Genomic DNA, 24,860 nt, shown 5'->3' with positions numbered 1-24,860 from the left:
ACGAGAACCAACTTGCCATAGAAGTGGATGGCCTACCCGTTACAGACCTTATATACACCGGTGCAGATATTTGTACCATGAGCTCTGATCTCCGTGAACGCTTAAACAAAGTGCTAACACCTCCAGAGTCCCGCGTTGTGCGTGTCGCTGGCGGCGGAACTCCGGCCGTGCTTAGAATGTACACCGCACGCGTGAGCGGCGCTGGCCGCCACAATTCCGTGTTGTTTAATGTTCTTCGCCACTGCCCTGATGACGTAATCCTTGGACTCGATTTCTTGACTGACCACATGCTGTAATTGACTGCTCGGCAGGTGTCATTGAACTTGACTTTCCCGCTTCACCAGACGTTCCTAACGCAGTTCACAGTCAGCTCTCCTGCGCCGAGGTTGTTCGTTTGTCCCCCCAAGCAATCACCTGTACTATCGCTGTACCCTGCCCCACTGTACCGGATGGTGACTATGTGGTTACTCCGCCTACTGGTGTCGTTTTGTCGCACGTTTCCTTTCCCCGCACTGTTGTGACTGTTGCGACGAACCAGACTTGGCCGCCCCTCTTGAATTTCAGACTCTGTCGTCAAGTTCTTCCCCATGGCATAGTTTTGGCCACTCTTTCGCCATCACATGAGTTCCAGATTTCATCACTGTTGCCTGATCCTACGCCAGCAATTTTGTCCGCCGACGCGCCCACTTCTCCGTCAGTACAGAGCGATATCACACAGACGATTTCCCCGGACCTTCCGCCCTTTCAAGTAGACGAGTGCTCATCACATACTCCAACATCTTCAAATTTGACGGCCGTCCCTTAATTCAAACCTCTCTCGTCAAATACCGCATACATACTGGAGATGCGCCTCCGATTCACCGGCGACCTTATCACGTGCCACCATCCGGGTGCCAAGTTATTCGACAAGAGGTTTACAAGATGCTTTCAAAAGGCATTATTCAGCCGTCCGCGAGTCCATGGGCTTTCCCTGTTGTCTTAAAGAGAAAGACAACAGTTGGCGATTCTGCGTTGATTATCGGCATCTCAATGAGATTACCAAGAAGTATGTCTATCCTCTTCCACGAATTGATGACGCTCTGGATTGACTTCACGGCGCGACCTATTTTTCATCCATCGACCTGCGCTCTGGTTATTGGCAGATCGCCGTGGACGACAGGGACCGTGAAGCGACAGCATTTGTTACAGCTGACGGCCTCTATCAGCTCAAAGTTATGCCATTTGGCTTGTGCAATGCGCCGGTCACGTTCGAGTGAATTATGGACACGCTGTTGCACAGCTTTAAATGGTCTATATGCATGTGCTACTTGGATGACGTGATCGTGTTCTCCCCAACATTTGCCACACACCTGACAGGTCTTTCATCCTTCCTGTCGGTGTTTCGTGCGGCTTGACTACAACTTAAATCTTCAAAATGCCACTTCGGTTGCCGCCAAAAAATTGTCGACTCCACTGGCGTCCGTCCCAATCCCGCCAAGGTACGTGCTGCCGTCGAGTTTCCTGTACCATCTTGTACCAAAGATCTTGGGAGCCTTGTGGGCTACTGCTCGTATTTCCGCCGATTTGTCAGAAATTTGGCAGACATAGCCTGTCCCCTAACAGATCTTCTCAGGAAAGACGCTCCGTTTTCGGGGGTCTCGCTCAAGCCACAGCCTTTTCATACCTTATCACGCTACTCACTAGCCCGCCGATTTCCGCCCACTTTGATCCCTATGCTTCAACTAAAGTACGCACAGACGCGAGTGGGTATGACCTTGACGTTGTTTTAGTCCAATGCCAACGTGGATTGTGATCGAGTTATTGCGTACGCCAGCCGGCTTCTTTCTCCTACCGAGCGCAATTATTCCATTACCGACCGCGAGTGCCTCGCTCTCGTTTGGGCAGTTAGCGAATTTCGCCCCTACTTATACGGGCGGCCTTTTACTGTTACCACTCACCACCACGCTCTGTGCTGGCTTTCGAGTCTCAAGGAACCCACTGAACGTCTAGGTCGCTGGGGTCTACATCTCCAGGAATTCACGTACACTGTGGTGTACAAGTCCGGCCGACTACACCAGGATGCCGACTGCTCCTCTCGGCACCTCGTTGACGCCTCCGAGGCTACCACGGAGGATATACCGTCCGACCTTGTCTCGCTCTCTGCTTTCAGCCACATGAGTGACGAGCAACGGCGGGACACGTTTCTAAATGGCCTCATCAATCGCCTGCAGTCTGGCTCGTTGGACCGGTCACTTCGCCTGTTCGTCATTGTAAATGGCACATTATATCGCCGGAACATGCAGCCCGAGGGGCACGAACTACTACTCGTCGTTCCCGCACATCTTCCATCAACCTTACTCGGGCAACTGTATGATGTCCCAACAGCCGGTCACCTTGGTGTTTCCAGGACGTATGACCATGTACGGTGGCGCTTTATCTGGCCCGTTCTCCCGTGTTCTGTTCAACGTTATGTCGCTGCCTGCGCGTCGTGCCAACGCCGGAAAAGGCCATCTCTTCCTCCAGCTGGGCTCCTCCAGCCTATTGACATACCCGCCGAGCCATTTTTCCGTGTAGGCCTCGACCTTCTCGGCCTCTTCCCTCTCTCCACCACTGGCAATAAATATATTGCGATTGCAACAGATTATGCGACCCGTTGCGCTATCACAAGACCGCTCCCAACCAGTTGCGCTACAGACGTCGCCGACATATTGATGCAAGACGCGATTTTACATCGCGGCGCCCCTCGTCAGCTTCTCACTGACCCGGCTCGCTACTTCTTATCTAAAGTCATCGATGACTTACTTCGTTCTTGTGCCAACTTACACAAACTTATGAATGCGCACCACCCCCAAACGAACGGACTTACTGAACGTCTGAATCGCACGATCACTGATATGTTCACTATGTGTGTTTCGTCTCATCACCATGACTGGGACACTGCGCTACCTTTTGTCACCTTTGCGTATAATTCCTCACGCAATGGCACGGCCAGCTACTCTCCCTTCTAACTTCTATATGGACGAGAACCAACGCTTCCTTTAAACACACTTATTTTGACTCCTGCCGCACTGCCTACTGAATACGCACGCGACGCCATTGCTACAGCAGAAAAGGCACTTCACATTGCCCGTCTTCGCCTCTTTGCGTCGCAGTCATGGTAGAAGTTGTACGACGCTCACCACCCGGACGCCCACTTCAGTGCGGGTGAACTTGTCATTGTCTGGTCCCCGTCTCGGCGCGTTGGCCTTTCTGAAAAACTACTTTGGAGATACTCTGGCCCTTATCGCGTCCTGCGACAACTGACAGACGTTACTTCCGAAATAGCCCCGCTCGATCATACCACGTCTTCTCCTTCCTCAGAGGTCGTGCATGTGGCCCGCCTCAAGCCACACCTTTCGCCCACCTTAGGCGCCAGATCGGCGTTTTTCCGGGCGGAGGTTAATGTCACGTGGCTGCACGCAATGGGACAAATATGATGTTGACCACTGGGATGAAGAAGACGACAATGGAAAAAAAGGTTGTATTTCTGCCTCTTGGCGTGCTACAGCTCGCTGTAAATAGTTTGTAAATATATTTTCATTTATACCGTTTGCTGTGGCAGTATATTAGAAATAGAAGTGGGTCCAATATAGAACCCGAAGGCACACCAATGTTCGTGAACATGATTTTAGATTGAACGCATGTGACACTCCCTACATGCATTTTGTCTTTTAGTAATCTTTTAGTAGCTGTAATGCTGGCCTCATTATTCCTAATGATTCTAGGTTATAAAATAAACTTCGATCATTAAAGGCACACGTGATGAAATTATAAAAATCGGTTGAGCCGTTGCGCTCTAAAAAGTAATAGTGTGATATCATCAGTCTACGGCGACGCTATCCTTCCATTTCCATGCCCGCCATACAGTCAGCACAAAATTATGTGACAACCACTATTGGTACTGTGTTCTCGGCCGTCACTACCACATGACAATATATTACCCTGATGGCGTTGATGCTCTTGAGCCAAATATAATATTTTACTTGCCCGTGGATAGTGAATTTTCATCAGGAAGACATGTAAATTTTAGCAGTGCCAATTTTAACTACGCTGTCAATACATTTTAAGTAAATTTTTACTGATACAAAGTTTTACGTAAATAATCAACACTGGCCCTCTTTAATTCAAATACCCTTCAGGAACAATTTTTAAGCAAAATACATCAGTCAATGCAACATCATCATCATCATCAGCAGCAGCAGCAGCAGCAGCAGCAGCAGCAGCCTATATTTATGTGCACTGCAGGACGAAGGCCTCTCCCTGCGATCTCCAATTACCCCTGTCTTACGCTAGCGTATTCCAACTTGCGCCTGCGAATTACCTAACTTCATCATCCCACCTGGTTTTCTGCCGTCCTCGACTGCGCTTGCCTTCTCTTGGTATCCATTCTGTAACCCTAATGGTCCACCGGTTATCCATCCTACGCATTACATGGCCTGCCCAGCTCCATTTCTTCCACTTATTGTCAACTAGAATATAGCCTATCCCCGTTTGTTCTCTGATCCACACCGCTCTCTTCCTGTCTCTTAACGTTACTCCTAAGATTTTTCCTTCCATCGCTCTTTGTGCGGTCCTTAACTTGTTTTCGAGCTTCTTTGTTAACCTCCAAGTTTCTGCCCCATATGTTAGCACTGGTAGAATGCAATGATTGTACAGTTTTCTTTTCAACGACAGTGGTAAGCTCCCAGTCAGGATTTGGCAATGTCTGCTGTATGCTCTCCAACCCAATTTTATTCTTCTGTAAATTTCTTTCTCATGATCAGAGTCCCCTGTGAGTAATTGACCTAGATAAACGTACTCCTTTACAGACTCTAGAGGCTGACTGGCAATCCTGAATTCTTGTTACCTTGCCAGGCTATTGGACATTACCTTTGTCTTCTGCATATTAATCTTCAACCCCACTCTTACACTTCCTATGTTGAGGTCCTCAATGATTTGCTGTAATTCGTCTCCATTGTTGCTGAATAGGACAATGTCATCTCCAAACCGAAGGTTGCTGAGATATTCGCCGTCGATCCTCAATCCTAAGCCTTCACAGTCTAAGAGCTTAAATACTTCTTCTAAGCATGCAGTGAATAGCATTGGAGAGATTCTGTCTCCTTGCCTGACCCCTTTCTTGATAGGTAACTTTGTAGTTTTCTTGTGGAGAACCAAGGTAGCTGTGGAATCCTTGTAGATATTTGCTAAGATATTCACGTATGCCTCTTGTACTCCTTGATTACGCAATGCCTCTATGACTGCTGGTATCTCTACTGAATCAAATGCCTTTTCATAATCTATGAAAGCCATATATAAAGGTTGATTGTAGTCCGCAGATTTCTTGATTACCTGATTGATGACATGAATATGATCCATCGTAGAATATCCCTTCCTGAAGCCAGCCTGTTCTCTTGGTTGGCTGAAGCAAAGTGTTGCCCTGATTCTATTGAAAATTATCTTGGTGAATATTTTATATAATACTGAAAACAAGCTAATGGGTCTGTAATTCTTCAATTCTTTAACGTCTCCCTTCTAATGGATAATTATAATGTTGGCGTTCTTCCAGCTCTCTGGTACACTTGACGTTGTGAGGCATTATGTATAAAGGGCCGCAAGCTTTTTGACCATGATATCTCCTCCATCTTTGATTAAATCTACTGTTATTCCACCTTCTCCAGCCGCTTTTCCCCTGGTCATGTCTTTCAAGGCCCTTCTAACTTCATCGCTAGTTATAGAAGGAGCTTCTGTATCCGGTTCATCACCATTTCCAATAGAAGTACCTAGGCTGATTTGGGAACTGTACAGGTCAGTATAGAATTCTTCCGCTGCTTTTACTATGTCATCTAAAGTACTGATGATATTACTATGCTTATTTTTCAGTGCATACATCGTGCCTTGTCCTATGCCAAGCTTTCTTCTTACTGATTTCATGCTGCGTCCACCTTTTACGGCTTCCTCAATCTTTCCCATGTCATAATTTCGAATATCCCTTACTTTCTTCTTGTAGATCAGTTTCGACAGTTCAGCGAATTCTATCTGATCTCTTGAGTTCAGATAGTCATGTCATGTTCTGACGTTTCTTTTTTAGGTCCTTTGTTTCTTGGGAGAGCTTCCCTACTGGTTGCCTTGGTGCCTTACCTCCCAGTTCAATTGCTGCTTCTGAGATCAGCGTAGTGAGGGCTCATCTCAGATCTTAATTCATTACCTCTATGTTATCTTCATCTTCCTGTTCTAAAGCTGCATATTTGTTTGCGAGCACCAGCCTGAATTGGTCTGCTTTCACCCTTACTGCGTCCAGGTTGGCCTGTTTCCTCTTGACTAATTTCACTCTTTCTCTCTTCAAATTGAGAGAAATCCTAGACCTCACTAACCTATGGTCACTGCACTTCACCTTACCTAACACTTCTACATTCTGCACTATGCTTGTATCGGCAGACAGTATGAAATCTATTTCACTCCTGGTTTCTCCATTAGGGCTTTTCCAGGTCCACTTCCTGTTGCTGCGCTTTCTGAAGAATGTATTCACTATTGGGAGCCTATCCCTTTCCGCGAATTCTACTATGTCTCCTCTTGCATTCCTAGAATCGATGCCGTAGTTGCCAATTGCTTGCTCTTCTTGCTTTTGGCCCACTTTTGCATTGAAGTCGCCAATCACTACAGTATACTGAGTTTAAACCTTTCTCATTGCTAATTCGACATCTTCATAAAACTGTTCTATTTCGTTATCATCGTGACTGGAAGTTGGGGCGTAGGCTTGTACTACCTTCATTTTGTACCTCCTATTCAGCATTATTACGACGACTGCTACCCTCTCACTAATGCTGTAGAATTCATCAATGTGGACGGCTATGTTGTTATGAACTAGAAATCCTACCCCGGATTCTCTCTTATCTGAAAGACCTCTGTAGTAGAGGACGTGGCCGTTAGTCAGCACTGTGTAAGCCTCACCAGTTCTTCTAACCTCACTAAGGCCAATAATAACTGATAACTCCCCGAATGGTCCTGCTAAGCTAGCCTCACTCGAGAGGGTGCGCGTGTTGAACGTTGCCAGCTTCAGTTTGTATTGGCAGCCTGTCCGGACCCAGATATTCTTAGCACCCTCTGCCACGTTGCCGGTCTGACCGCCGCCTTGGTCAGGTGCTCCGCAGCCACTGGGGACTGAGGGCCATGGGTTAATTGTCGGAGTCATGAGAAAGGTAGTGGCCGAATACTGCACCAGGGAGGACAATTCCTGTTCTGGTGAGGGAGTGACTTTGATGAAGCTTAGTGGGCCTGCCTAGTTTGGTTGCACCTGAATTAGTATAGCCCCATTAGCTCTCGGCAAATTTTTTTTTGCCGGTGTCAGGCACCAATCCATGCCTGAAAATGTAGTGGACTGGAGCAGGATTCGAACTTACGACCTTCAGATTTGAAGTCGGGTGTTCTACCTCTGCTCCACGCCACCACCTATGCATCATAACAAGGCACAAGTTCTACCTAAACGTTCTGTGAAAGCCGACGAGCATGCCTGGCGCGGACTATCTGGGCGGACACGTTTATGCCATTCGTCTTGCAACACGCTGAGTTAAACTGAGTACGGCTGCTAAGACCGAGGTCTATCTGATATGATTAGCCTATTCAATCTCCGTGTTATTAGCCGTATCCAGTTTCACTCCTGGCATTACAAGATGAATGAACACCAAATCACCGCATTTCTCGCTCTACCCTTGTTTGTTAGATGCCGCGTAGATACGTAGCCACAACTACTCTGCAGAGTGAACTCAGCGTGGTGCACTTTAAACAGAATTAAAGTGAGCGCTGCTGAATTTCTCTTCTCAAGTTGCTTTTCCGAAACTTTATTACCATTGTCTGGCGCATAGTTACCGCATAGTTACTACAACCAAGCATTCACTACGTAAACAACGAATTCAGGTACCTGCCACAAGGACAGGGTGGGTAGAGACCTAACTAAATATCGCGTGCCTATGCTTCTAAATCGTGTCGATGAAAAAATAAATTTTTACCTCTCAATAACACGGTTCAAACAACACATCAAAGAACTATTTGTGAATGGACTACAGTAGGCAGTCGACACTACCATCTAGCGCTACCAATGATGTCTATTCGTTTACGTGTATGCCATGCACATCATCTATATATTGCTTCCAAATCTTTAGATCTTTTGGTTTATAATCCTGGTTTGCCATTTTCCATGTTTTTTTCTCTTCTTTTATTACCTTTCTGTTCATTTTGTATGCATGTGTCGCACACAGAGATGTTGATGCCAATAAAATTTCTCCGTTGTGTATGCTTATTTACTTTTGCTGCTCCTTATATTTCTATCACGGTAGACTGAATCACACTGTATGCTAAATTAGATTTTTGTATGCTCTAATGTCACTCATGTCACCTCGTAGCGAAGCCCCGCCAGGCCGAATGGCCTTCAGCTTCGCTTCGTTTTTTTTTTTTGTATGTATCTACAGAAACAAATAAACCATTCAGTCAAAACTACTTAGATATGAATGTTAAAGTATCATCTAAATTTGCGTTGAAACTTTCAAACATAATGAGTAAAACTTAGCCAATGTCGTTATTAGCATTCGGGCCGCTGGGTAGTAAATAAGGCCAATTTGTCAAAAAAAAAGAATCTGAAGCACGTGTGAGTTATGAATGCGTTAGCCTTAATGTCCAATTGAACGCTGCTGAGCGTTCCTTCGAGTTTTGCTACGGGGTATCTTTTCGAATTGCTGCCGGTTATTTCTTCTGTACAGTTTCTACTTTCGTATGTTGGCTGTAGGCCGGAACCATTTAGACGACATTGCTGAGAAACCAAGCAAGCAGCAGCGGCCACAAATGTCGGCAGGCACGCGCAGCAGCTAAGCCCAGTGGGAGTAAGAGACAGAGGTACGGACCGTGCGCCTGCTTCCGAGAGTGAGACGGCGGCACCCGCACACGTGCGTCACGGGTCTGTCTCGCCGACCACAAGCCATCTCGCCCCGCGGCGTCGCAGCCAATGGGAATTTAGATGCCGTTTGGCGGCTACAGACGCCGCGGGCTTTTCGCTCAATGGGTCATTTGATTCTGTCACATTAAAATAATTATTATTTGAAAAATACTTATGTGGTTTCCATTCAAGCAAGTAAAGGGGTAATTTCTATGACGCAGTTTACAGACGCTGTTGAATAAAAGCCTTCGGAAATTTACCTATATAAAAACAACAAAAACATCTGAAGACGGATATTCATTAATTGAAAATAAACGTCAGCATATTATTGTTGCAGAAACCCACGTTACACCATAATACGATCAGTCTGATGCACGTATGAAGGAGTACATTGGTCATCAAGAAAAAAAAGAAGCGAGGATACTATGCAGCAGCAGGAATAAAACGTGCAGGCTTGTCTGTTACCAATAGACGAAATGTGCATCTTCAGTTAAACAGAAACTTTAGATCATAACTACTTGCCTTATGAACCCAATCGCGGCGTTCCTGCAACTGCTTACCTTGATCTTGAGTGCCTCCGCTACTTTGATGACTTTATGCGTGTACTTTTGATCGGTGAGAATCTGTGTACTGTCGCTGTCTTCGGCCTGGTAACGTAGCTCATCTGCGAAAATAACGGCAGTGTTGCGATCAGGTCTACACCCTTCAAAATTACCATTCTAAGTTGTAGGAACGCGCTAGCTAAGGATTATTTTAAAAAGATACTGTTTCCCAAAGTGGATACACCTTGCAGTCTCAGCGGCAACAATTCGTAAACTGGAATATATGCCATATAGTCATTAAATAAACGTTATCACTGGATTTTATAGAATAATTGTATGTGTTTCGATTGCTTGTGCAAAAATGCCGGACAACACAAAAATGATCTCCCGTATATATATATATATATATATATATATATATATATGAACGAGAAGAAAGGGAACCGAGGGGCCCGATTTTAATCCTCATATCATAAGAAGCCAAACAATGACACCAAGGACAACATGGGGGAAATCGCTTATACTTACTAATGAAAATTTATTTATTTATTTACAAATACTGCCGTCTCTCTGTGAGACATTGCAGGGGTGGGTACATAAGTAGCCTAAATAGGCAAAATCAAACAGTATATAGCATACAATCAGTAGAGCATGTTACATATGTGCATGGTCAGTGCAAACAATATTGCGTGTAAAGAAAGGCATGTATTCAAAGCTACAAAAAATAAAGAGTACATCAGCAGATCTTAGAACTAATGAGAGATGTTGTAGATTTCTTTCGAGAATTGTGCGGGAGGTAACTGTCGAAGTGAGCCGTCAAGGTCATTCCAGAGCTCGACTGTTGACGGGAAAAATGAAAATTTAAAAGTGTTAAAGCGTGATTGAAATGGAACAAGGTTAAGGGGGTGAGTGCTTCAAGTTGCACGCGCAGGACACTTCACAAATGAAACCGGTGCCGCAATAACGGACAACCCGTGTATGATTTTATTCAAAGTGATAAGACGCTCACACGTGCGTCTGTGTGCAAGTGTGTCAAGCGATAGGTGATGGGCATGTGAAGAGGGTGAAAAACGGTGGTCATATCTGTTGTAAATATATCTTATCGCTTTGTTTTGCAGATATTCCAATTTGTTAGCGTCACAAGAAGAATACGGGGACCAGACAACGGACGCATACTCCAAAACTGGCCCGATCAGTGTCTTGTATGCAGTTAGTTTGCAATCCTTCGTAGCGTCTTTTAATATTTTTATCTTTTTTTAAATAAAGAAAATGATAAATTAACAGAAACTAAAGTGCTTGCAAAAACCACTGTCCGCAGGTGGGGAACGAACCCAGGTCTTCGCATTACGCGTGCGATGCTCTCACCATTGAGCTACCGTGGAGCCGTTTTCCCATCCACTTTGAGGTATTTATGTTTTTACAACTAGAACTCACCCTGGGAGTGTTAGCCAGCGCCACCACCCACAAACCTAGGGGCGGATGTGGAACATCCTTTCTGCCGCATGCATCACGAGCACGTGATCTTTTTGGGTGATGGTAACTGGTCAATAAATCCACATATGCGACCTGAAGGCATCAATGTTGCCGGATTCGAGCCCTCGTTATGTAGTGAACGAGAAGAAAGGGAACCGAGGGGCCCGATTTTTATTCATCATATCATAAGAAGCCAACAAACAATGACACCAAGGACAACATAGGGGACATCACTTATACTTACTAATGGAATTAAACAAAATGATAAATTAACAGAAATTAAAGTGGATGAAAAAGTAACTGTCCGCAGGTGGGGAACGAACCCACGTCTTCGCATTACGCGTGCGATGCTCTCACCATTGAGCTACTGCGGAGCCTTTTCCCATCCACTTTCTGAGGTATTTATGTTTTTACAACTATAGAACTCACCCTGGGGGTGTTAGCCAGCGCCACCACCCACAAACTTAGGGGCGGATGTGAAACATTCTTTCTGCCGCAGGCGTCACGAGCACGTGAGCACGCCACGCCCGTATGGTCAGAGCTGCAGCCGTTTTGACCAATCACGCAGGGATAATGACCAATTTGGAATAAGAACCGATTGGAATAGCTTTACTATATACCAGCCCAGGTTCCAAGGAAATCCGAAGATGTCATTAAAATTTCACACTAACATGAGGTTATTGCGGTTAGCTTCCGTATCATGACTGAAAAATACCATGAGACGCAATAAAGTGAGGTTAGGTACTGCTCGGTAGACTTAGGTGTGTGTGTGTGTTTTCGTTTGTGCCCGACATTATAGTGTTGAATTATTAGATGCGAAACGATTCGTGAATTTCCCCCCCATGGTGCGACCAAAAATCTTTGTCAAACATAATCAAAGAAGTGACCTCACATCTTGACTTGCTTTGATAGGGGCAGTTTGGGTAGTGTTATGGCGTGAGAATTATGATTGTGAAATCGCGTTCTAAACGGCGTTTATGCTTGGTTAATATATTGAATTGGAACAGACAGTTTGTGTTCCTCTTAATTTTCATCTAAAAATCAGTTCACGAGCTGGTAACAAATTGCGTAGCTACTGAGGGCGCACAAACCTTACATCGCTGATTACCACAAGTCGTACAGCCGTTCTCTCTACGCGCATGGAGCTTTAAAGATGAATGTCGCGAAGGCCTTCTGACCGTCGGTGAACAAGCTCAGTGGTTAGAGAAAAGTTCTTTTAGTCGTTAGCTTAGCGTTAGGATGTTGCGGTGTCATGTCAATACGCAGATACTTTTGGTGCAGACGCAGAGTAAGCCATGACGACATTTGTCTGATATATTCTGGGAGCGATGAACTGGCGTTAAGGTTGATTTGGTTTAGTTGGTCTGAACGCTTTATGGTATCACCAACTATTTGCATTTAATATTTTCATTGAAGGAGAGCATATTTTGGTTATTGGCAGTTTGTAAGGAAATCATCATGGTTTCAGCATATTTTAATTTGATGCGTCTTGCTATAAGGTATTCGCGTCTTGCAATGCCGGACCTGACTGGTCCGTAAGTGTGAGAGTTATCGGTTGGTTTACGTAAAAGTTTTGTGTGGATAGTAATCTTTGCAAGGCCGTGACCGTAACAGCAAGGAACGTTATAGTTGTTAAGGCGTAATGATGAAGCAATGAACGGATGGGCGTCATTGTAGTTTTTAATGAAACCTCAAAGCATGCCTCACCATGCGACCTAATCATGAATATGGGGCCTATGAAACTGTTATAATATAATGGCGTTAAAATCACTTTGTAAAGAAAATTGTCTTCCAAAATGCCGATAAATATATTCCCAAAGTTACCCTAGGGTTTACCTATTAGGGCCCATAGAAGTTCCGTTAGCTTAAACGTAGTGTGACTTACTGAATTCAAAATTGTTCAGTTCAGGAATGAGCTTCATGAGAATACCAACCGTTTTACCGTCAAATGGTTGATCAAAATCACATTCCCTGTATGCCTTTATGACATCGGATAGGCCTCGATGTGCTACTTATTTGCGTATAGGGACGTGACATTAGGTGTCACCAGAATGCTACTTTTAGGAGTGTTAACATCTATAGTACCTTTCACGAAATCATTTCTTTCTGTTATTAATAAAGGAAAAGTAGCCGAAATGTTAGTAATTACGCAGTCTGCACACTAGATACATTTTGAGTTACAGTGCTCTTGGTAGAAATAATGGGACACTCTGGTTTTTTCGCTTGATGTATCTGAGCCAGGAGATAAGTTGTAAGATGGAAAAAAATAATGTATGCAGTGACAAAAGCGGCGAGGAAATATGGTATCACAGTCGATTTGATGTGTCTGAAAAATATTGCTAGCAGGGAGGACCAGACGCTAAGTTTACACAAGTGGTAGCAACGCGACCAACGCAGAAGGTTCAATTCAGTCTAAAAAGATGGCACAGGGCCGCCGCCTAGCTGATGACACCGAACTTTGTCCTGCTCGTTTAAGTTCGTTAATCGGCTTCGCCGTCCCCGAGCAAGCTACCATCAGGCACTGGAAGCGGGCACGTAGGGTTTCAAACGAGCAACGTGAATAACGTCCGCTTTTCGTAAAGCGACGATGCACAATAGTCGGCCGCAGAAATCTCATGCCTACCATCGGAAGGTTGTCGTTGGAGCCTGTAGGGACTAGAATAACAGGGCGCAAATTTTTGCGGTAAGCTTACACCAGGAGAAGGTGACCACAGGAGCACGAGGTAGCCAGACCAAAAACACTACGCCCCTGTGGTGCCTGTCATGGCGGGACTGTCGCTAAGCCTGGGAAGCTCTAAGGCGGACGCGTGCTATCGGCGAGTCTAGGCAGCCAGAGAAATTGTTTCTTGAACATAAGCGCTCGTCAACTGTGGTGCATTGAATTGTAGGTTGTCCAGAGGCGAAACAGGATCACTGAAAAACAGTAAATAAACCAGAGAGTAACTAGCGCGGTCATGACGGGTACGTTATATGCAAAAGTAAGATACGGCTAACGACGAACTAGTCGCGTTGGTCTATGGTACACAGCAAGCATGTCGATTGGTGATTTTTGAGGGGTTTGGCAAGGCAGTTTCTTAGTGGTGGTAAGAAGTGGCGACTTGGTGGGTAGCAGAGCATTAGCAATAGATATCTTCATTGTTTTTAGACAGGAAGCTGCATACGCGATTGCTGGGGAGCACGTGATGAGTGCCGTGCAGAACATTATGCAGAAAAAAATTGTAGGACACTTAAGCTTCGCCTTTAAGAGTAGAACGCGACAGCGTTATCGGGACCCGTTCGCATCGCATCGTTCGCATCCGGCAAGTAGGCTTCATTCACTGCAACACAGAACGTGAGAAAGCCAGCTTACAAAGACCAAGCTTACACCGATGCCCTTAAAGTCGGCTTCATTTCTAAACTGAAATGCATTGCTGGGAAGACGTTTCTTCGGGGGCAATATAAGTCGCCTTATAATAAAATGTGAAGCCCTAGGACCGTTTTCCATTATTTTCTTATTTGATTACGTTTGCCCCGACGCGAAGGCGTGTCTAAAACATATTTGGCAGGACAAGTTCCAATTTTACCTGCCGATGATGCAAGCGTCATCAGGACAAGATTTTCGCAAGCTCACACCCGAGTGAGCCGGTGTTCTTATGGTAGATATACTGGCAAAAGAAGTTTGTGTTTGAGTTTTCTCGTAACAGAAATATTCTCGTACATTGAAATAACAGTCCGACGACACCATGTCTGTAGGTTGTGCTTGAGTTGTAGTTTACCATTTTTCTGACGGATTTCACTGTGAGAAATTCAATTTTTGTTCACTAACACCTCGAACCACGACAAAGGGCCTGCGCGGTCGGTGTGATTCGGAATGATTTTCTCCTGCACTACCACCTTGCGCCAAGAGGAGGGCCTGAACGGTTGGGTTGGTTGCGGATGATTTTTTCCGCCGTGCACGCCGACGTCCACGCCAGCGCCAGATTTTTTGCGACACGGGGTCCTTAACGTTCTCGCGTTAAAATCCGCGACGACCGTGGTATAGCAGAGGGGCAGGGCTTGTTTAATGGCTAAGGGGGTGGTGCAATCATCCGCAACGGACACCCGTTTGATGCCGCCACTTGAAGTTGGAAAAGAGCAGAGCAGATCGAGTCCCACACGAAAGAAAGGTTGGGCAGGATTGTCGATGGAATTAAGATGCCTAGTGGGAGGCATGAAAGGCAGCTTTAAGCGTTGGCACAGGTCGCAAGCGCTGACTTATCTGCGTCCCGAACGCTGAAGGCCGGACCAGAAAATACCCAGTCGCACTCGGTCGTAGGGGCGGGTAATGCCCAGGTGCCCAGTCGTCGAGGACTCACTTGAGGATGGTGGACCTAATGTGCACAGGAACCACTAAAACAAGTGCAGTGCCATCAAAATGCAAATTACCCCTGTATAGGGTTCGATCGAGCAGAGCAACCAAGTTAAGGGAACAATCAGGGGTTTGCAGAGCGTAAACAACCCATGATGAAACGTGGACCAGGATCGGGGCACTTCTCGGCTACCACGTGGCAGATGTCAGAGATGGACATTACGCAGGTGTTGGAGTCGACATCTGTGGCTTCTGGGGGATCCAATGGATTGCGAGACAAGCAGTGAGCGCCCTGGTGTACACGTTCGCATTTACCCACGACGGTGAACGGGAACTCTTGCAGTCTTAACGCCCAAACAAGTCCACTTGTAAGTTTATTCATAAAATACAGACAGCATAAAGCGTAGTGATCAGTACTTACACGAAATGGGCAACCAAGCAGGCACAGACCAAATTTTGCGACTACCGAGACTCGTGGCGAAACGTCCTCTTTCGCTAATGAAGTAATTGAGTCCGGGGACGAGAGAGGCCGCTAGCGTAAGCTAGCTCGAACTCTCATTCACTCAGGAATAGAGCAAAGAGAGCGCCGACGCCGAATCCACTAATATCTCTACAGACCTCGGTGGGCACAGAAAGGTGGTAATAGGCTGAAATCGGGCTGTTTGTAAGGACTCCAATGAGCGTGAGCGAAGCGTCTGCTTCCTCATGAGATAGGGACATCGTTTATCAAAATATCAGTGAGAGGCCGAGCAACACGAGCAAAATTTTTCAGTGAAGCTGCTAACCTCTAGTTGGTCGGAATTTTTCGCAGCGCATCTTCACGGAAAAAACATACCTACAGCGATAAAAAAACTCCAGCGATTGCATTGAAAAGTGCACACATACAACATACACCACAGCATACGTTTCAATAACGAAAACCATTAAATAAGCATCCAAACCACATCATTGATGATAAGGCGCGCCGAATAACAATGCGAAGCACGTAGCGCTCCACCTAAACGTTTCCCGGTAAATATTACTGTTGCACAAGCTGCCGCGACGTCGTAGGCTTGCGATGGGGGTGGGTAGACGTAGTGACGTTTTTAGCCTCTCAAATATAAAACCAGCCTAGCAACTGATTTAACTGATTTCATTCTTGTAGCAGCACCACTACGGGTAGGCAACGCATAGTAGGGACTCCCGAGCATCAGCGTCAGTAGGATGCGTTGCAAATGCAAAAAAAAAAAAAACGCAATACGACGAGCGGCGGCATGCTGCCTAAAGGAGCAATACTCACACTCCTACTATGTCTCTAAAGCAATGAAGCAATGCATATCCTCCTGAGCAGTTCTAGTGGTGGTTTACAGCTGCTTCGCCGGACATCTACTTTTGCAGCGCCGGTACGGTAAGTCAAGTCTTTAACAAAGCGTTGTTAGTACGGTCACGGGCGAATAAAGCTTCGCACCCAGCATTGTACGGGAAGGGTATGGACAACACGAAATTTGTTCGGTTCAGGTTGAATCCCCAAAGCGTTGGCGAGGTGTTCAAGAACAGTGATTGCACGGCGACCGAAGGGGCATTTTCACTAGTTGTGCGGAAGGTTGGTGGAACGAAAAAAATTGGTCGCCATCTCGCCCTGCGAACGTGAACGTCCAGCAAAGCTCTACCAAACACCACACATGGTCGAGCCTCGTATGCACGCTGTTCTTTTGTTATGTTTATTTCCGAGGTCTACCCATGGCAGTCTTAGAATGAACTCAATGAGTCGCTTGACGGGTCTCTCTTTTATATATGGAAGCATGGTGACGTTACTACGTATATATATATATATATATATATATATATATAGTGCTGGTGTCGAGGTGCCTTCCCGCGTATAAATATATATCTATACATAAATATAGTGTATGCCTGATTACAAAGCAGGATATGCCGTTTGCCTTCAATTGTTAACCTGGAGTTTTGTGTTTTCGCCACGAGATGTATGCAGCTTCTCTCTGAAATAGCAAGCTCATGTCGCAGGCGCTGAAGGTGCCGTTCAAAGGCTGGGGCAAACTCGATTACATCGTCGAGATACGACGCAGTAGTGATGCGAGGCAAAAGATAGACGTACTTTTCGCTAACCTTGTCAATATGGCGGTAACCTACGCAAACCTACCAGGTGTGCCCTTTTCATTTAGGAGGACGACTACGAAAGCCCACGATTAAGCTTAATGTTTGACGGTGCTTTTATATAGCATCTTTGTTACTTCGTTCAGCCCGATGTCCCGCTCAGCCACAGAGACACGGCAGGGTGGTCGATGGACGGGAGTTACATTACCAGTGTTAATGCAATGTGTGACGATGGTTGCCAGGCCAAAAGGATAATCGTCGAAACAAAAAAAAAACATATCCCGTTAAGTGATTCTTAGGGAACGAAGTTCCCCATTCGGAGTAGTAGTATTAGGGGCGGCGATCTTGTCATTAGCGTGGTAAGACGAGGAACACGCACGAGAGTACCTCAGCTTTACGCCGGTATTAGGACAAGCATCGGTAGTGAGCGAGGCGATTTGACACTCGCCAGAATATGTCAAATGGGCCACTGTAACGTCGCGTGGAAATACATGCGTAGACAATCCAAAGGTGAGGATAGGAAGGTAGATAGAGTGGGACATAATTGTGATGACAGTACTAGGAAGCGTCACACTGTACGCCAAAGCGTACAGTGTCACGCGTACAGTGTCATAGATGGTATAGTTGATGTCATGTACAGGCGGACGCAAGGTGAAAATGACCGAAACAGCGGCTTGAGATAGTAAACGGGTGAAGTGAAAATAACTTAAAGAAGGAGGTGCAGCAGAAAACAGAGTAAGTGTCGCATAGCACGTCTAACTGAACAAGACCTGTAGAGTAGTCAATATGGGCGCAGTGTATCGGAAGAAAGACGCCATGCACCAAAAATCAGGTCATGACGACAGCGCTCCTGAACGATAAAGAGAACGGTAGGTTGGAGGCCGGCGACGGTCGCTCTACCAGTCAACATGACGACGACTGGAGAGGTACTACCGTCAGCGATGCGTACGGTGCAAGGTACGGCAGGCTAGAGGGTCATTCTGAGTCTTTGAAAGGGCAGCACTCATCGCAGACAGTTGCACAGCCGTGACGATCAGGAACCTAACTAGGACGCCATCCACCGCCAGTCATTTTCATGCTGTTGTGGTCGTTCAATCATCGTCATTCAGCGTTGTCATCACATTGTCGTTGTCGTCATATCATCCTAGTGCACCATATTCGCGATACCTTAATTACTCTTTCATTGTGAATACTTCGTCGTCATGAGTATTATTTACATGTCAGAGTGCTACAAGTTTACGTTGAGTGACGCTTCTTGCGGTGTAAATGTGTCCAAATTGGTCCTGTTGAAGTTGATGTTTGAAGTTTATTGATATCCGCAAAACATAAATACATAAATCTAATATACAGACGAGGGTCCCAAAGTATTATTACTGAAAACAGGACCCTCAATGAGAAACTATAACAGAATTGTACAGTTGTTGGCAGCATACCAGTGGATGGCATAACAGTATATTAGTTGCAAGAAAGCAAATGATAATGAAGAAAGACCCAACAAACAATGCTCTAATGTGATGTAGTGCAACAGAATTACCCACGGCAATGTAAAAAATTATACATTTTTTAAGGCAGAAGAAAAAACAAGAACGAACAAAGAGAAAAAATGGGGGCAGCGTGAAGACTGCAAAAAAAAAAAGAACAGCTGACACTTATGAGTTAGGTTACATGAAAATATAACTATCTATTAAGCCAAATTATCAGAGGTTAGCAGAAAATCGTTTAGCGAAGCTTTGAAACGCTGAAATGTAGGTAGTATTTCAAGTGAAGCAGGAAAACGATTCCAAAGTGTAATAGTAGCGAATGTAGATGTTTTTTACCATAGTTCGTGTGAACGGATGGGGACAAAAATTATAATTAGAAGCGAACTTATTGGAATTGATATTCTTAAGGAAGCTATTTTAACGTATTCAAAGATCATCTGGGACTGTTTCGGGCTTGCAAATGGCCGTTCATCAGAAAGAAACGCAGCGTTCATCGCTAACACCACAGAAAGTTTCGTCTAAACGCATTCTCGCAGGGCAGTAGGTCCACTTTTGTTTAATATTTTACGCAAATTGGGAACTTTTACTTCTCTACTTATAGACAAGAGCACTCACCAAGATTTTACAATTGCCCAAAGGAAGGAAATAAAACGTGATAAGCGCCCACGCTAGCACGTAGCTTGCGTATGTGACATATTTAATCACGGTAGCTACCTTTCACATTCTGTTTTTGACAAACATGTTTTTTTCAAGGTATTTCAAGCTGGCTTTCTAGGTGGACGTCCGACGCGTAGTTCAGTGCAGATACTGACAGAATTACAAGCTAGATTAGTGGTGGTCTCGTCAACCAATTCATTATGTTTGCCTGCGCGTACCCTGCATTAGTTCACCCTTGTTTGATCTTTTCGAACGTAGAACTGCCTGCTTATGCACACAGAGAAATCGTTTTACGGCCAATGCTCGGAAGTTTTCTGTGCTGCAATGGAAGATTAAGGTCAGCGACTTCTGTAGAATCGCAATCTGCTGGACACCGTTTTCGTTAACTCTTCTTCTATAGTCAAACTTGCTTTTTTAGGCCACCCACGCAACTCCTCGCCCCCACTCCCCCATCGCAAACACGCCAAAAAGAAAATTGCACTCTACTTACTTTCCGTAAGCGAAGGCTTGGCTAAGACCACGGTTGCCCCAGCGAGGATGCACCCATAGATGGCTATCAGATTTTCCACTCCATTGTCGAGGTGTATGCAGACCCGGTCTCCAGGAACTACGCCATTATTCCGGAAACCAACAGCATAACGCTCCATGTGAGCCAACGTTTCGCTTCGGGTGAGGCTGACGACATCGCTAACCTGTAAGTGGTCGTAAAATTCACTCATTTGCAGCATTGTAACATTGTATGTGCTTCTCAATGCCCTGGAGTACTCTTTTATCCTTAGAGCAATTTAGTTGCTCGAAGTGGTAAGTGCTAAGGCTACATCTGAAAACCAGAGGAGCCACCTCAGAGTGATAACCGGCATCCTAAATCTTGGAGGACATCACATCCATCCCTTGAGTTGCAACTCAGAGATACCAGACGATGCCATAGTATTTAGGGCAGCGTACCATTGTAGAAAACGTTTCTAAAGGGTTTGTACACTTGTGAGAATGCATGCTGGTATGTGCACGGGTTTTAAAGCCATTCCTATTAGCAGGGGTATACATCGTGCTTACATTTCACTTCGTAATCTTATGTATATGAGAAGTGTGGAGCAAAACGCGCTAGGCCTTGCGTGAAAGAGTAGGTTACAAGATGATTAGGTGTTTGAGGTGTTATCGCCAACCCCTCGCTATCGTTATTATCTTATTGCTGAAATACGGCGCAGGATGAACGGTTTCCGAGCTGGGACTTCGCTGATGGACACTGTTATTGCGCCATTAGCTAATATGGGAATCCCTTACAGTCTGGCGCATATTGGCAGTGATTACTACAATCCGCTATCGTTGACAGATAGTATCTCGCGCCTTTAAGCAACTAAACTATACAACTTAGTCCTTACTAGCTGAGTATGGTATTGATACAGCTGTGAAGCAGAACACTACTGGAAACTGTATTGACTTTTGGGGTTTTACGTGCCAAAACCACGATTAGATTATGAGGCACGCCGTAGTGGGGGACTCTGGAATAATTTTGACCACCAGGGGCTCTTTAACGTGCCCCCAATGCACGAGACGCGGGCGTTTTTGCATTTCGCCCCCATCTAAATAGCGGCCGCCGCGGCCGCGATTTCATCCCGAGACCTCGTGCGTAGCAGCGCAACACCATAGCTGCTAATCCACCGTGGCGGGTCAGGTAACGGCATTACCGAGCTTGCATTTCTTTCAAATGCGAAGCATTTTCTACTTGGACAGTGTCTATCAATCAATCAATCTGTCTATCTGTCCAGCTTCTACCACCATTCTTTAGTGTTTCCTTGACGTTGTACCCACCTCCGAATCAATTTCAGCGCTTTTTGAGTGGTAATCTTTATTTTTCTGAGTAATCGTCACTTTTTCTGAGTCATGCTCATGACTATGCCTTCTACCATCATCTTTTAGCGTTTCCTTCCTTAGTAGCTACGTCCGAACTCATTTCAGTGTTTTTTGAGTGTGAAATGGTTTTGCTGGGTCACTGGCATTTTAGGTGACTGTTTCGTGACATAAATGGCACGCATATCATGACATAACGTATCATTTATGTTTGTCATGCACCGTCGTCATACTATGCCAATTTTGCCTACCTATTGAGTTAACGAAACGACCATGAGAGCACCACGACGTCGGCAACTGTTTCATGACCTACATGTCATGATATTCATGTCATGACCGATGATACATGTTCGTCATACACTCTTGTCATAATATTGCCAATTTTGATAAATACCAAGTTAAGGAAATGACCATGAGAGCTCCAAGACGTAGGCGGCTAGATAGACAGATAGATATATAGATACTGTCAAAGTAGCAAATGGTCGCCAAGAAATGTTTCGCATTGAAAAGCTAAAGGTTCTTGGTCGAAGTCTTAGTTATGAGCATGACTAAGGCTTTTGCAATAATGGTTTTTAGGCCTAGCTAAAGGGACTCCTGAGTACTCATAACGTAAATGTCATGACATGCGTGTCATGTAGGCTATAAAACAGCTGCCTAAGTCTCGGTGCTATCACGGTCGTTTCGTAAATTTGGTAGGCTACCCGCGCACTGCTTCGCATGACATCGATTCCCACGGGGTGTGGGATCTGCCGGTTTTTTTTTTGCGCTCATGGTAACGCTCGAAACCCTTCTTGACAAGCTAAGACCAATGTGGCATTCATTATCAGCGATAACACAGTGTAACGAAGGCCTGCATGGAACCTAAGGCATATCTAAGGAATCGAAGTGTCTTTTTTTATTTTCTCGATTATACCTTTCGGCTGGCCGAGACACACGGTTGGTATAAACAGGGCCCAATGGAACACCTATTGCTAATCAAAGTTCTTACAAATGCTGTGAAATTGTAATTCTTTGTCGGATTCCTTACGTGCGCAACCTTATTCGTGCAAGTTCCCACTGTGTGACGTGTCTCGGCTGCGCTATCTCGCTGCGTGCGTGCCGAACATTTCCTTCATGCGGAAATGGGTTCCTTCAGAAATCGCCATGCGAATCCATGCCCATTGCACGAGAGTTTCTTGTTCTTGTTTCATAAATAATTTGATGAAGTGGCGTGGCTCGCCAAAAGGCGTATAAACTACATACCGAAGTTTTATTTGTTTGCGCTTTATGTCGAGAGCGAAGTATGCACGTAGAAGAGTTTCATGGGGCTGCATAATAATCAGTCAATGCTCTTCTTTGAAACTCCAAACAACGTCCAACATACATGATGATTGGAGACAACCGACAACTTACAGTTACTCGTTGGTGATATCAACTGTCACTCCAAGCCAAAAAAGCATTCTGTAATATTTCAGCGATGAACAAGCGCATGCGTAAATCACTTTTCTTTAAAAATCGTGAGCGCAGATATTACTAACAGTGAGACGCTGGTTGCTCTTACGCTAGCGATGGTTGAGCACAAGAAATGTTTTATTCAAAAGGCGGATATATAGATTTTTTGACTACGGTTCTACGCATACCTACATGGAGAATATAGGTTAAGTTCACTACCTGTACTTAAAGGCATGCAGCAATGGATGATCGTAGCTGTAAACAGGTGCTTGTTGTGACAAAGTAGAGGCGTGAGCAGTAGCGGCCCGCTTACACAGGATCTCTATGACATGTGCCTAGAAGAAAGGCTGTCTATTCACACAGCAAGGAACATCGCGTTGCCATCCATTCCTAGTGGCGCTGACTTTACCTTCGTAGTGTTCGACTGTTAACTCGAAGCGGCGAGCTTCATCTGTGAAATGGTTTAAACATTAAGGTAGTAGTACCTTATTGTTCCCGCTGCTATGAACGCCGTAAACCTTTCCTTCGTCGGACATGAGCGTCCGCTTATCTAGGCTAACCTTGTAATAGTTGTGAGTGCACTTAGTGAACCGTCGAGAGATGCAATAGACGATATGTGAAAATCTAAAAGCGTGCTTCCCCACTCGTCCTGTTGACCCACGCATGATCAGGAACGTCAACCTGAAGTAGAAATAAAGCAGGAACACACAAGCTGACACCGCTATCCTAGCCAAAATATTTGTCTTGCTTCATCCTCGCTGTCCGCAAGCCTACCTTCGGCCCAATGGTGCCATGAGCAGGAGGTCGGGCCTTTCGTGCCGGGCAATAAAATGGTGCGAAAAAGCCTATTTAGTGTATTTCACATGACCTCTATTGACCACGGGAAACACCTTGAACAGCAGGGTCGGTTCTTGAGCATTATTCTTTCTTTCTTTATTACACGTTGTTGAAAATATTAGATAAACATAGGCAAAACTGGTTAGATCAGATTCTAGCTTTGGAACTACGTAACTGGTGATGCGAGTGCCAGTAAGGGCTGCTCCGTGCCAATAAATATTCACACCCCCTTCACTTTGCAGTTAACAGCCTGTGTGAACACCTGCTAGCTTCAAAGCTTTTTCCGCTACAGCATTAAGGGCCCCGTGTTGCAGAAAATGCGGTGTCGGCGTCGGCGTCGTTCTCCGTGAGCGAAAGATTCCCTATATATTTAGGCATAAGTACATGCCACACCTTGTTATATGGCGTGCGGTATATGCGGGTTATATCGCGACACCATTCTATCACTAAAGTTGCTCACACCTTGTCTTACATTGTTGACAAGGTTATTCCTCGCAAGTTTGTGCACGGCAGCCCACAAACAAATGTCATGGGACGAAACACTGACAGCGCATTGATTTTATGTCAAATATTCTCATACTAAAATAATAAAAGTGTGAAACAATTACGAAAACCTGAAAATGATTTTTTGCTTAATATATAGCCACGGTATTCATGTCAATCTGTGTAATTTTCGCGTCATTTATTTAAGTAATCAGGAGCCCTAGCATCCATTCTGTTGAACCTCATTTCTATATAATGATTCTCCAGCTTTTACTACGTCTGACTTTCTCTGCACCAAGACAACATGAATTATAAAGGTGTTGTCCCTCTGCCAGAGGCAAATTTATGCTCTTTTAACAAATCTGGGGTGATCGTTTTTGACAGACCTCGTTCTGGCACGAGGTGGTTGTTTGAAAGGCCTATAAACAGGTACCCATATACATAGGTTGCACGGACGTCATCGCGGACGCCATCTTTGGGTACCAGCAGGTCGAGAAGGGGCGTAAGCAAGGAACATGACAGCGTGACAGCAACAAATAGGGCGTCTTACGTCGAACGTCAGAGCGATAACAATGATAAACCGGTGAAACAGTAAGGAAAAGCGCGTCTTGCGTCGAACGTCAGAGCAATAACAATGATAAACCGGTGAAAAACAATCGCCGTGAAAAAGCAAAACAGTTTGCGCCTGATAATACGTTGCACTGACGTCATGGTCCCAAAGATGGCGACTACTATGACGTCAGTGCAACGTATTATCACGCGCAAAC

At 45.2% G+C, this 24,860-nt stretch overlaps 2 protein-coding genes across 4 annotated transcripts in view; both read right to left on the bottom strand.

Moving 5' to 3' along the window:
* The window catches only part of LOC119450779 (uncharacterized), a 93,811-nt gene that overhangs the window by 58,716 nt on the left and 10,235 nt on the right, over positions 1-24,860 (bottom strand). For all 3 annotated transcript variants that reach the window (XM_037714281.2, XM_049666223.1, XM_037714280.2), the window contains exons 3-4: positions 19,985-20,186; positions 9,481-9,584 (exon numbers count right to left, since the gene is read on the bottom strand). In XM_037714281.2, the coding sequence (XP_037570209.1) occupies positions 9,481-9,584; positions 19,985-20,186 (306 nt within the window). The remainder of the gene's footprint in view (positions 1-9,480; positions 9,585-19,984; positions 20,187-24,860) is intronic.
* Positions 1-24,860, bottom strand: part of LOC119450780 (uncharacterized) — a 177,998-nt gene that overhangs the window by 143,870 nt on the left and 9,268 nt on the right. The gene's annotated exons all lie outside the window — the stretch shown is intronic.

The sequence above is a fragment of the Dermacentor silvarum genome, chromosome 4, assembly GCF_013339745.2.
Source record: "Dermacentor silvarum isolate Dsil-2018 chromosome 4, BIME_Dsil_1.4, whole genome shotgun sequence".
NCBI lineage: Eukaryota > Metazoa > Arthropoda > Arachnida > Ixodida > Ixodidae > Dermacentor > Dermacentor silvarum.
This window is presented reverse-complemented; position numbering and strand designations above follow the sequence as displayed.